This window comes from Amblyraja radiata, chromosome 9 (genome assembly GCF_010909765.2).
Source record: "Amblyraja radiata isolate CabotCenter1 chromosome 9, sAmbRad1.1.pri, whole genome shotgun sequence".
Classification (NCBI taxonomy): Eukaryota; Metazoa; Chordata; class Chondrichthyes; order Rajiformes; family Rajidae; genus Amblyraja; species Amblyraja radiata.
This window is the reverse complement of record NC_045964.1, coordinates 13,368,668-13,380,983: the sequence shown is the minus strand read 5'-3', so window position 1 is coordinate 13,380,983 and position 12,316 is coordinate 13,368,668. Positions and strand designations below refer to the sequence as shown.

Sequence of the window (12,316 nt, the reverse complement as noted above, 5' to 3'; positions counted from 1 at the left end):
AAATCCATGGAACTAAACGGAAATGGCAGCATGGAATGATATGGGTGGTATTAGCTACAGGGAGAGGTTGAACAAACTTGATTGTTTTCTCTGCACTGCTGAAGTTGCAGGGAGACCTGATGGAAGCATATAAAATTATGAGAGGTATAGATAGGGTTGGCAGTCGGAATCATTTTTCGTAGGATGGAAAAAACAAATAGTAACGGGCATAGCTTTGAAGCAAGAGGGGCAAAGTTTAAAAGAGATGTGCGGGGCAGATTTAAAAAAAAAAAATACAGAGGGTGGTGAATGCCTGGAATGTATTTGATAGTGGGGTTTAACAGTATTTTGGATAGGCATGTGGATATGCAGGAAATTAAGGGATATGTGTAAGCAGATAATAGTTGGCATCATGTTCTTCACAGATATTGTGGGTCGGAGGACCTGTTCTTGCATTGTACTGTTCCATATTGCACCTCAAATGGGGAAAGAAAATGTAACAATTATGTTTGTCTTTAAAGGTAGACATACCACACTACTTAGCCACAGCCTTGCCTTACTCACTTGAAGGTAACACTTTAATAATGTTGTGTCGATAATCTGCAGCAATTTTTTCTTTGACTTGATGGTCGGGGTTCCCTCCATGAGTGGCGAAGTGGTAGAGGGATCTGAATCATGCAGCTGCTTTACTAAATGCATTCGTTTCTAGGAAGAATGACAAGAATTATAAACAATACATTAAATGAGGCTTTACAATACTATAAACAAATTTGTTTTTAAACCGCCGAGATACCTTACTACCTCATCACTACGAGACTCGCTCTACAATACCTCGCTTCACCCAACACCTCTGCTCAGTTCACAATAACCAACCTGATCTTCCGGTGGCTCAGCACTTCAACTCCCATTCCGAATCTGACCTTTCTGTCCTGTGCCTCTTCCACGGCCAGAGTGAGTCCCACCGCAAATTGGAGGAGCAGCACCTCATATTTCGCTTGGGTAGTTTACACCCCAGCGGTATGAACATTGACCTCCAATTTCAGGTAGTCCTTGCTTTCTCCCTCCTTCCCCTCCCCTTCTCAGCTCTCCCACAGCCTACTGTCCCCACATCCTCCTTTCTTTTTCCCGCCCCCCACCCCCCCTCCCTGACATCAGTCTGAAGAATGGTCTCGACCCGAAACATTGCCTATTCCTTCGCTCCATAGATGCTGCCTCACCTGCTGAGTTTCTCCAGCATTTTTGTCTACCAACAATACCCAGTGTATGTTTAGCAACATTAGATAATTTACACATCTTCTCACTGGAAGTTCAAAGCCACTTTAAGTTTAACCCTATTCACCCTCCAGAGTGGTATGCCTGACCTCCTGCTTGAATCTGAACTCCAGAGCATTCATTTTACTGTTCTACAACCCCTACCCCAGTACATTCAGATATTCCGTGTTGTTTCAAGTTACTCATCTTATGAATTGAAACAACCCTCTCTATGGACGTCCCAAACCTTCAGGAGCATTCATGATATATCATTTTAAAGCATTGTAGGCCCTTACATATGTAATCAAATAGGGTAGATTATGATTTCCCAAGAGCATTTACCTGAGTCAAGTAGTCTATGAGTGCTAAATGTGCTTTCTCCAACTCTGCAGTAGATAGTGTGGGAAGAGGATTTGGGTACTGAAGTTGTTTCCTGAAGTCTGCTGGCAATAGGTCTGGGTACAGCCCAATCACATGTGTAGGATCTGGAGTGTAGGAAAATAAATAAATTCAACAAAATAAATCAATTCATGTGTTGGAAAGAACTGCAGATGATGGTTTAAATCGAAGGTAGACACAAAATGCTGGAGTAACTCAGTGGGACAGGCGGCATCTCTGGAGAGAAGGAATGGGTGACTTTTCGGGTCAGACCCTGCTTCAGAATCCAGAATTTCCAAAAACTCCAGTCTTTTTCTCCAGCTTTAAATATGTCCGAATTAAATGCTTCTTACTGGGTCCTTTTGCTCTTAAATTGTTAATATTTGAGATCCAAATCTCCTTCATTTGGAGAAGCCCCCATTATGAACTGCCTTTTCTCACTTCTATCCTTCCTAATGTACAGTACGACATTGGTCCTTCTCACAAATCAAGACTCACACTGTCTCTCAAAACCTTGCCACTACTTCTCATTCCCTGCCTCCATTAGAGAATCGGTTGACCTAATCATCATCTATGATTATAGAAGGGGAAGCAAGAATTAGAATGAGTTGTCAAAAGTTTTGGTTTCTTTCATTTAGTTACATGCTCTCGTCACTCCTGGCTCTATGGAACGATAGTGCCACATTCCTATACTGGCCCCCGACTCATCATCTATTTAAAAGTAATATAGGTATATTATTACCTGTGCCAAGCTTAGCAAAAACCTGCATGGAGTCATCGAAGCGTTTCTGGCAGAATAGATTGAAAGCAAAAAGGTTCTGAATGTGATGAATCTGTTGCCATTTGTCGCTGTCTGCATCATCCTTCATTTTCTGAAAACAAATGGCAGCTCTTCAGCCAAATAATCAAGGATAGGTGAACCATCATGATTAGCAAAGACCACAGAGCACGGAGCACTGCACCCTGAAGCATGCATCAATATCTTTAAGATAATTTTGAGATGGAAACAGGGAAAAAAATACCAGTTTCTTTTGTAAATGTCTTATAAACTTCAACTTGATCAAAATATCATTCTCCTATCCTGTCTTGCATTGGCTTGTCGACCAAAACGCACCAACATAATTCAGGATTTATTACAACTATCAGTCCCAATCCTCCATCTCTGTATTTTCCTTTTGGCCCTGTAAGTTACTTTCATGTGCTCATTGACTACTCACTTTAAATACTTTACTAAATACCTGCAGAATGGCCAATATACATTAGCCAATTAACCTGCCACAAGTCATTGAGAAGAATATGGAGCTCCTGGTGAAACCTAAGTGATGATAGAGAGAACGTGAAACTTCACAGACATTACCCGAGGTCATGATGAAATCCTGGCTTCTAGAGTTCTGTGCCAGCAGCACTAACTTCTGTGCCACTATACCACCCAATGTAGAGAGGGAGGGGGAAGGGGAGAGCATAAAATTATGTTGCAATCTAATGAGTATCGGTACTAGAGTGCTGCATCATTGCCTGACTGTAGAAAACAATGCCTATTCATTTCCATTCCCCAAGCTGAATTATTTTTTAATTAATCATAATACATTTCACATTTATGCACTATCATAGACTCTTTTTCTAAACGTTGTTTAGAACTCGTCTTCTGATTGCGATTTGTACCAATATCTTGTTTTTTGTAAATTTTTCATGTCATTCAGAATGTGTAATTTATGTATTATTCTTTGAAGTATGTGCTTTTGATACTGCTGCAAGATTTTCATTGTCCCTGTATTTCAAACTTGTGCAACTGTTAATGAACTTGACTTAGCACATTGTATTTGCTATATAATATAGCATAATATAAGGATAATATACATGTTCAAACGTCATATTTATTGATTGAACTTTGAAACCAGCTTGCTTAGCAGAAATTTATGTCCAGTCCAATATATCTCACATGTAAGGTACAAACTAGGAGGATTAATGATCACAAGCTCCTCAGTGAACTGAAGAGCTACTGGAACAGATTATTCTTATCCCAATCAAATATTCAATGTTACCTAATATTTATCTTACCTAGAGAGATGAATATGTAAGCAATACCAATGGTTGTGTTACTGAGGCAGTACTTGAGGAAACTCAGACTCAAATTTTATAAGGAGGAACGCAAGAGCCTGAAATGAGTTTGAAATAAAAAATGGAAGCCAGGTGTTTAACTAAATAAGTTTTATTCATATATTTTAGCTGGAATCGCCTTCAGCAACTCTTGTCCAACACCAATACTTAGAGAGACAAAAGAGACTGCAATCTGGAGTAAAAAACAATCTAATGTAGAAACTCAGCGGATTGAGCAGCAACTATGGGGGGAAGAATTGTCAGAATTTCGGGAAGACCCTCCATCCGAGATCGACATTGGATGAAGATAGTCACTATAAACAGAGGGAGGCATGTTAAATCAAATGCTGGTTGGTGATATGAGGACTGAGGAGTGAAGGATAATGGGCAAAAGAGGCAGTGGGCAGCAGGAGCAGATTTAGGAGATATAGATAGGTGGAAGAAAATGAAGAAATGGAGGCAGATAGAGAAAGGTGCAGAGGGGGAAGGCTGAAGGTGGAGCCACAGGCTGGAGGTGATAAGTGGGGACATAAAGGCAAAATGTGCTGGAAGGGAGAGATGAGGAGCATGCGGGCTAAGGAATGTGATGGGTAACATGCGTGGATACCAATACGCTTCACTGTCCTACTCTTAACAGTCATAGAACAGCGAAGCACAGGATCATGAATATTTGTGCTGAACATGATGCCAAGTTAAATTGATCTCATCTGCCTTTACATGATCTATATCCCTCCATTCCCCGCACTTCCATGTGCCTGTGTAAAAGCCTCTCAAATGCCACCATCATATCTGCCTCCACCAAACCCCTTGGCAACGTGTTCCAGGCCCCCAATCTGTGTATAAAAGAAACCTGCCCCACAGATCTACATTAAACTTTCCACCTCTCACTCTAGAGCTATGGCCTCTAGTCTTGGCCATTTTTACCCTGGGAAAACTGTCTACCCTATCTATGGCCTCTGAAGAATGCTGGAACCCGATCAATTCTATTAAAAAGAGCCACAATGAAAGGAAACGGTTGAAAAATGCCCTTCAGCTAATGCACAAGATTTAACCATCAGAGTGGAATTTACTATATGGTTAGATAATCAATCCAAGAGAACCAAGGGTCCGAGTAGGTTTAAGACAATGTTCAATAAATTTGTGGCTGAAAAGAGAAAGCCAATTTAAACACATCTATTTGGATCTCTCTTGATTTGCTCTGCACCATGGAGAGCAATCCTTTCTTCAAATGCCTATTGAAAATCAAAGTAAATATTAACTGTACTTCCTTCAACCCTTCTCATGACTTTATGGATTTTAATCAAGTTTGTTAAGCATGGTTGTCACCTCCTGTTGGTCCTTTAAAATCTGAGTAAATAATGTTTCACATCTCCATCCTCGTTTCACACTAATCATATTTGAACAACCAGCTGCAGTCACAAATCGTAATATGTAGGAAGGAACTGCAGATGCTGGTTTACACCGAAGATAAGACACAAAATGCTGGAGTAACTCAGCGGGCCAGGCAGCATCTCTGGATAGAAGGAATGGGTGGCGTTTCGGGTCGCGACCCTTCTTCAGACCTTCTGAATGGTCTCGACCTGAAACGTCACCCATTCCTGCAGCATTTTGTGTCTACCAATTGTAATACTTGATTTGTGGAATAGAGACGTAATATTTTACACTGCTATTACTGCACTACAAACCCAGAGATCTATGACTAGTTGTGGGAACAATCGCCACAACCTTTATCCTACTACCTTCAGCAATGCAGCATACCTCCTGTGCATTAAGCAGCTTTTCTCCACTGAGACCAACAATGTTTGAAATGCTAAATCACTATTTTTATATTTCAAAGTTTTCTATCTGCTACTACCATTCACATTCCTCCACACTCACCATTCTAATGAAAGTAGTTAAGGAGAGAGAACATGAACAAAGGAAACTAGAGCAGATCGTGCATAAAAAGAACAGGTGGGGGAAGTACAATATTATGTTGATGAAATGGATAGTTGCCAAAGTCTTTCCTTCCCCTTTCCAAGGAGGGATTGGGTTCTCCCCCATGCATTCTCATTCTCCAACTGCCCTAACTTAAGCCTTTGCTCATGCTTTCTCTCCTGCATGCTCTCTTGCACTGTCCTTCTTAACCCATCAACTGGACGACCACTACAACTTAATCCCCAGACTGCATTTTATCAGAGATATTTCCATTAGAACAACCACCCCTCCCTGACATTCGTTACAAATTAAATTGACTTATTTTTTCTCTTTCCCAGTTCTGGCAAATGGACTTTAGTTTGAAACGTTAACTGTTTACCTTTTCACAGATGCTGTTCGATTTGCTGCTGTGTTTTCAGCACTTTCTATTTTTATTTCTGTCTTGCCTCCTTACACAATTTTCCAAGGAAGAGTGGGCAGAATAATCCCCAAATCATAAGCATTCATTTATAATAATTACTGTGCCGTACCACTTGATTAAGTACACTAAATACTGCTATCAAGGGTATTAGCATAGTTAAGATCATTAAAACTTCATCAAGCATATACGACAACAAAAGCCTTGCATGTACTTATTTACTTTATTTTAACTAATTTAAAAAGACTCGTCATATCCTGATGTACATTCTGCAAATACTTACAGCAAGCTGCAAAGCCAGTTCAAATTGCTTGTCTTGAAGCAGCTGTCGGATCTGAGTTGCAATTGAAACAGGTACCAGACGCCACACAAAGTGATTGCTGGCCACGTAGACAACGTTAGATCTAGGAAGGAAACAAATATGGCCAGCAGGTGAGAATGGAAATAGGTGGCGAGAGATGAAAACTTGAACCAGACACATTTGTTCAACGACCCAGCTGAATTACAAGCAAATACAGATGAACTCATTTGATTATGATTTATGAAATTAAGAAATTCAGCCTTCTTCAAAAGGGGCACAAGGTAGAAACAGCTTTCAGTTCATAATGCCTTCATATTCTCGATTCAAGACAAAAAATGACATAGCACAGAAACAGACCTATCGGCCCAACTCGTCCATGCAACTAAGAAACCTCATTTGGTGGTGGCACCATCGAGTGTGGCAGCCTCGCCTGCAGCTGTTCGTGCTTTCATCCTTTTTTTAATTTTTAGTCCGTCAAAAAGTTTTGATTTGGAGGTCTTTTAGTCTTTTTTTATATGGGGGGAGGGGGAAACTTTTTCACAGTCGCTACCTGGGTCGAGGATGCGTCTTTCCTCCGAGCCGCATCTTCGCCCCCCCCTTGCGGCCTACCATCTGGATTGGCGCGGCCTTTCCTGCCATGACCGGTCAGAGCTTCAGCGGCGGCGCAGCACTGAAGTACCATCGCGGAGTGGCCGATGCCTTACCAGGGTCGCCATGTTGGAAGCTCCGGAGTGCTGTGACTGCCGACTTTAACACTGTGGAGCTGTGGTCTGCGGAGCTTCCAGCCGCGGGAGGCGCTGACTTTAACATCGCGGAGTCCTGGGATCTTTCGTTGAGGATTGCCGTGTGGAGCTCCGCCCAGCTCGGCCTGTGGACTTCGGGAGCCGTGGTCTCCGGTAGGAAGCGGCCGATTCGGAAACTCCAAGCCGCTGAGAGTTTTCTTCTGATGCCGGAGTACTCCGGCGAGAGGGCCTGAAACATCGGGTCGTCCTTAGCGGCGACTGCGGAGACCTCAAATAGGCCCCGACCACGGGTGAACAAGAGGAAGTGGACTGAACTATTATTGCCTTCCCTCACAGTGAGAATCGTTGATTCCGCTGTGGGGGATGTTTTATGTTTTAAGTTAAATTCTATAGTGTTGTGTTTATCTTATGTGTATGCTGCATAGTAACTCAAATTTCACTGTACCAATTGGTGTACGTGACAATAAATGTCCTTTGTCCTTTGTCATTTACAGTACCTGTATTTACAGTACCGTATCCCTTTAAACCCTTCCTATCCATATACCAGTTCAAACGTCTTTTAAATGTTATTATACTTGCTTCAACCATTTCCTCTGACAGCTTGCTACATATGCCCACCACCCTGTGTGGAAAAAGTTCCCGCTCAAGTTGCAGGACTTTAGTAACTTGTCAGTTTCTTTGTTGAACTAAATTAAGGCGCATGTTGCAATCAAAAGCGCTTGATTTCGATTCCAAGCTACATAAACAGATATAGATGACAGGATATAAACGTATTAGTTTGGGCCTTTCTGTAATAATGAATCCTTTTTTTTTAAAATTTAATTTTTTTAAATTTTATTAGAAGTAAGTACAATCATATGGCACCAAAGTGCCTAATATATATTTTCATAATACATTTTATGTACAACTTCTTTTGTTTTTGTTACATTGAAAAAAGATTAGAATAAGAAAAAGAAGTTAGATAGTAAAGGATAGAAAGATGTGAAATATATAGTGTGTGAAGAAAGAAAACGAGTAAATGAAGAAAGTTGAGAATGAGAAAATAGAAAAAATAAATAAATAAAATAAAATAAAAAAAGATCATTATTTATAATCTTGACCAACCCTCGTCCAGTCCTGAAACAGTTATTTTTTACAATTGTGTTGCACCATGATTCCAAAAAAAACGACGAATGGAGACCAACTCATTATGAATTGGTCTGATTTATCCATTAGGAGGAATCGCATTTCCTCAAGATGAGCGGTGTCCAACATTCTTGCAATCCACATTTTAAGCGTTGGTATTGATGTACCCTTCCAAAATTTAAGTATTAATTTTTTTGCTATTATTAAACCATAGTTAAAGAATAGATTTTGAGATGTGTTCAATTTATTCCCATCTTCCATTACGCCAAATATAATCATTTCAGTATTAGGTTCCATTCTTATCTTGAATAATTTTGTAAATATTTCAAAAATATCATTCCAAAATCTATAAAGTTTTATGCAGGAAACTAAGGAGTGTGTTATAGTTGCATTTTGGGCTAGACATTTATCACAAGTGGCGGATATATTTGGATAAAATTTGTTCAATCTTGTTTTTGAATAATATAATCTATGTACAATTTTAAATTGAATTAGATTATGTCTTACATTAATTGAACATTTGTGAATATATATCAAGTATTTTTCCCATGTAACCTTCGTGATTTTTATCATTAGATCCCGTTCCCACTCTTCTCTAAGTACCTCTGTCGATGGTAGGTCTATATTTAGAATACTATTATATAAATATGATATTAATTTTTGTGAGTCAGCTTCAATATTCATTGCTTCTTCCAATACTTCAGAGGTTATTTTTTGATATCCTTGTATATATTTTTTCATGAAATCGCAAATCTGAAGATATTTAAAATATTGGTTGTTTTTCAATTTAAATTTTAATTGTAATTGTTGGAATTACAGGTTTGTAGGAATTACAGGAATTACTGGAATGTAGGTTTCCCATTTCGTACATATCCCCGATCCTTCTAATTCAGAGACTTTCCCATTGGTTATATGTCTTATCAATAAGAGATGGTTTAAATAAAGGGTTATTCGCTATTGGCATTAACAATGATAGATTTCTTAATTTTAAAGATAATTTTTTTTGTTTCCAAATTCTTATTGTACCATATATAATTGGGTTCTTCTTATATATTGTGTTATTCAGTTTTTTTGGGGAGAAGAGGATCGTTCCTATATTACAAGGATGGCAATCCTCCTTCTCCATTTTTATCCATTCTGTCTGTTGGGTAGAACTATCCAACCAATAAATCATATTCTTAATATGCACTGCCCAGTAATAATACATAAAATTCGGGAGTGAAAGTCCCCCGACCTCTTTTGGTTTACATAAGTGTTTTTTTGTGATTCTATGTGATCTATAGTCCCAAATATAATTAGTAATATTAGAGTCTAATTTAAAAAAAAAATATTTTGGTATATATACCGGTAGACTGAAATAGGTATAGTAATTGTGGTAGGAAGATCATTTTTATTGCATTTATTCTACCTAATAATGATAAGGGAAGTGTTTTCCAAAATTTAATCAGCGTATTAAGTTTATTTAATAAAGGTATGAAATTAGCGTTGAATAATGCTTTATATTTTCTAGTAATCTGAATACCCAAATATTTAAATTTTTCTGTTGCGATTTTAAAGGGGAACTTCAATAAGTGTGTAGGTTCTTGAGGTTTTAATGTCATGATTTCACTTTTATTCCAGTTTATTCTATATCCAGAAAAAGACCCAAATTCCTCTATTAAATTTAATAAATTTGGTATGCTCGTTTGTGACTTTGTAATATATAAAAGTATATCATCTGCATATAATGAGATTTTATTCTTTGAGTCCCTGGTATTCTAGCCCTGAATATTCGGATGAATTCTTATACTTTCAGCCAGGGGTTCTATCATAAGGGCAAATAGCAGGGGTGATAATGCACATCCCTGCCTATTACCCCTTGATAGTTGAAATTTTTGAGATAACATGTTATTAGTTAAAATTCTTGCCATCGGTTTATCATATAATAATTTTACCCATGTTATAAAATTCTCTCCCATATTAAATTTTTGTAGTACTTTATATAAGTATTGAATCTAATCACTCACATATCACCAAGAGATTTTGAGCGGATATAGAAGAGATTTACCAGAATCATTCACATGATAATGGATTATATTTATTTGGATGGATTACTGATGGTTGAATCATTGCACTATTTATTATTATTAGGTAATTGTATGGTAGTTCTTCTTTGAGCTGAGAGACAAACTAGATAGAATAAACAGAGAAACTATGCAATGTCTGTGACAATAGCTGGAGGGCAGATATAATAGTTCGGATTTGCAATGCAGTTCCCAATACCTGTAGTATGATTTAAGCAGATTTAAAAGGGAAGTTTAATAAATACTTGGAGAAAACAGGAACATGACAAAGGAGCAGTTGGACCAATGTGCTAATCTTTTGAAAGATCTAATAGAAAATCTACAGGCAGAATGGCCCCATTTTATGTTGTTCCCTTGTATAACACAATAGGTATTGTAGATTGAAAAATCTCCAATAATTCTAGTAATACCTTAAAATGCTCAGTTTCCAATGTAAGAGATCCATATTACTGTAAGGATACATGCCTTTGGTACTAGTTTCTACTTTCTACACTGTGACACATTTTGTACACTGTGGATCCATATATTTCAGACTAAACAACTGCGCTGTAAATATGATGATTTCTGTTTCAAGGAGCACTCGAGTTTTCTAACTGAGGTGCTGGCCAAGCCATAGAGGCTAACCTGGAAGGAATAAATTCCTGTTGATGTCACTTCATACTTTACCATGTGGGGCACTATGTAATAGAGGAAGGATGATGCTCACTTACCCTCCAGACGTGATAAACCGGGGCCTTTGCAGCTCCACACTCTGTACCAGTAGCCGTGGCTCAAAGGTACGAATCTCCACATATCGTGGCAGCACTGCTATGATATAAGGAGACTGATGTTCTATTGGAGATGTAAAAAATGGAAATGAGTGGTGACAAGAGTAATTTTGAACATTCCTTTATTATGTTTTTATGATCTAGTTACCCTCACTTGTCCACTTGAGTAAGTGTCTTCCAAGTAAATCACTTAGTGCCCTCCATAATGTTTGGGACAAAGACCCATCATTTGTTTATTTGCTTCTGTACTCCACAATTTGAGATTTGTAATAGAAAAAAAATCACATGTGGTTAAAGTGCACATTGTTAGATTTTATTAAAGGCCATTTTTATACATTTTGGTTTCACCATGTAGAAATTACGGCTGTGTTTATACATAGAGCCCCCATTTCAGGGCACCATAATGTTTGGGACACATGGCTTCACGGGTGATTGTAGGTGTGTTTAATTGCCTTCTTAATGCAGGTATAAGAAAGCTCTCAGCACCCAGTCTTTCCATCACTTTTGGAAACTTTTATTGCTGTTTATCAACACGAGGACCAAAGTTGTGCCAATGAAAGTCAAAGAAGCCATTATGAGACTGAGAAACAAGAATAAAACTGTTAGAGACATCAGCCAAACCACAGGCTTACCAAAATCAACTGTTTGCAACATCATTAAGAAGAAAGAGAGCACTGGTGAGCTTACTAATCACAAAGGGACTAGCAGGCCAAGGAAGACCTCCAAAGCTGATGACAGAAGAAAACTCTCTATAATAAAGAAAAATCCCCAAACACCTGTCTGACAGATCAGAAACACTCTTCAAGAGTCAGGTGTGGAATGGCCCCATTTTATGTTGTTCCCTTTCTTACCCATTCTACAGCACGACAATGAACCCAAACATACTGCTAAAACAACAAAGGAGTTTCCCAAAGCTATAAAATGGTCAATTCTTGAGTGGCCAAGTCAATCACCCGATCTGAACCCAATTAAGCATGCCCTTCATATGCTGAAGAGAAAACTGAAACAAGCATAAGCTAAAGATGGCTGCAATACAGGCCTGGCAGAGCATCACCAGAGAAGACACCCAGCAACTGGTAATGTCCAAGAATCGCAGACTTCAAGCAGTCATGGCATGCAAAGGATATGCAACAAAATACTAAACATGAATACTTTCATTTACATGACATTGCTATGTCCCAAACATTATGGTGCCCTGAAATGGGGGGACTATATATAAACATTGCTGTAATTTCTATATGGCGAAACCAAAATGTATTACTGGCCTTTATTAAAAT

General features: G+C 38.6%; 1 protein-coding gene across 1 annotated transcript in view; it reads right to left on the bottom strand.

Moving 5' to 3' along the window:
* The window catches only part of vps39 (VPS39 subunit of HOPS complex), an 86,050-nt gene that overhangs the window by 37,441 nt on the left and 36,293 nt on the right, over positions 1-12,316 (bottom strand). Inside the window, exons 9-13 of the mRNA XM_033026708.1 lie at positions 10,983-11,103; positions 6,324-6,444; positions 2,351-2,480; positions 1,573-1,715; positions 544-684 (exon numbers count right to left, since the gene is read on the bottom strand). Of these exons, the coding sequence (XP_032882599.1) occupies positions 544-684; positions 1,573-1,715; positions 2,351-2,480; positions 6,324-6,444; positions 10,983-11,103 (656 nt within the window). The remainder of the gene's footprint in view (positions 1-543; positions 685-1,572; positions 1,716-2,350; positions 2,481-6,323; positions 6,445-10,982; positions 11,104-12,316) is intronic.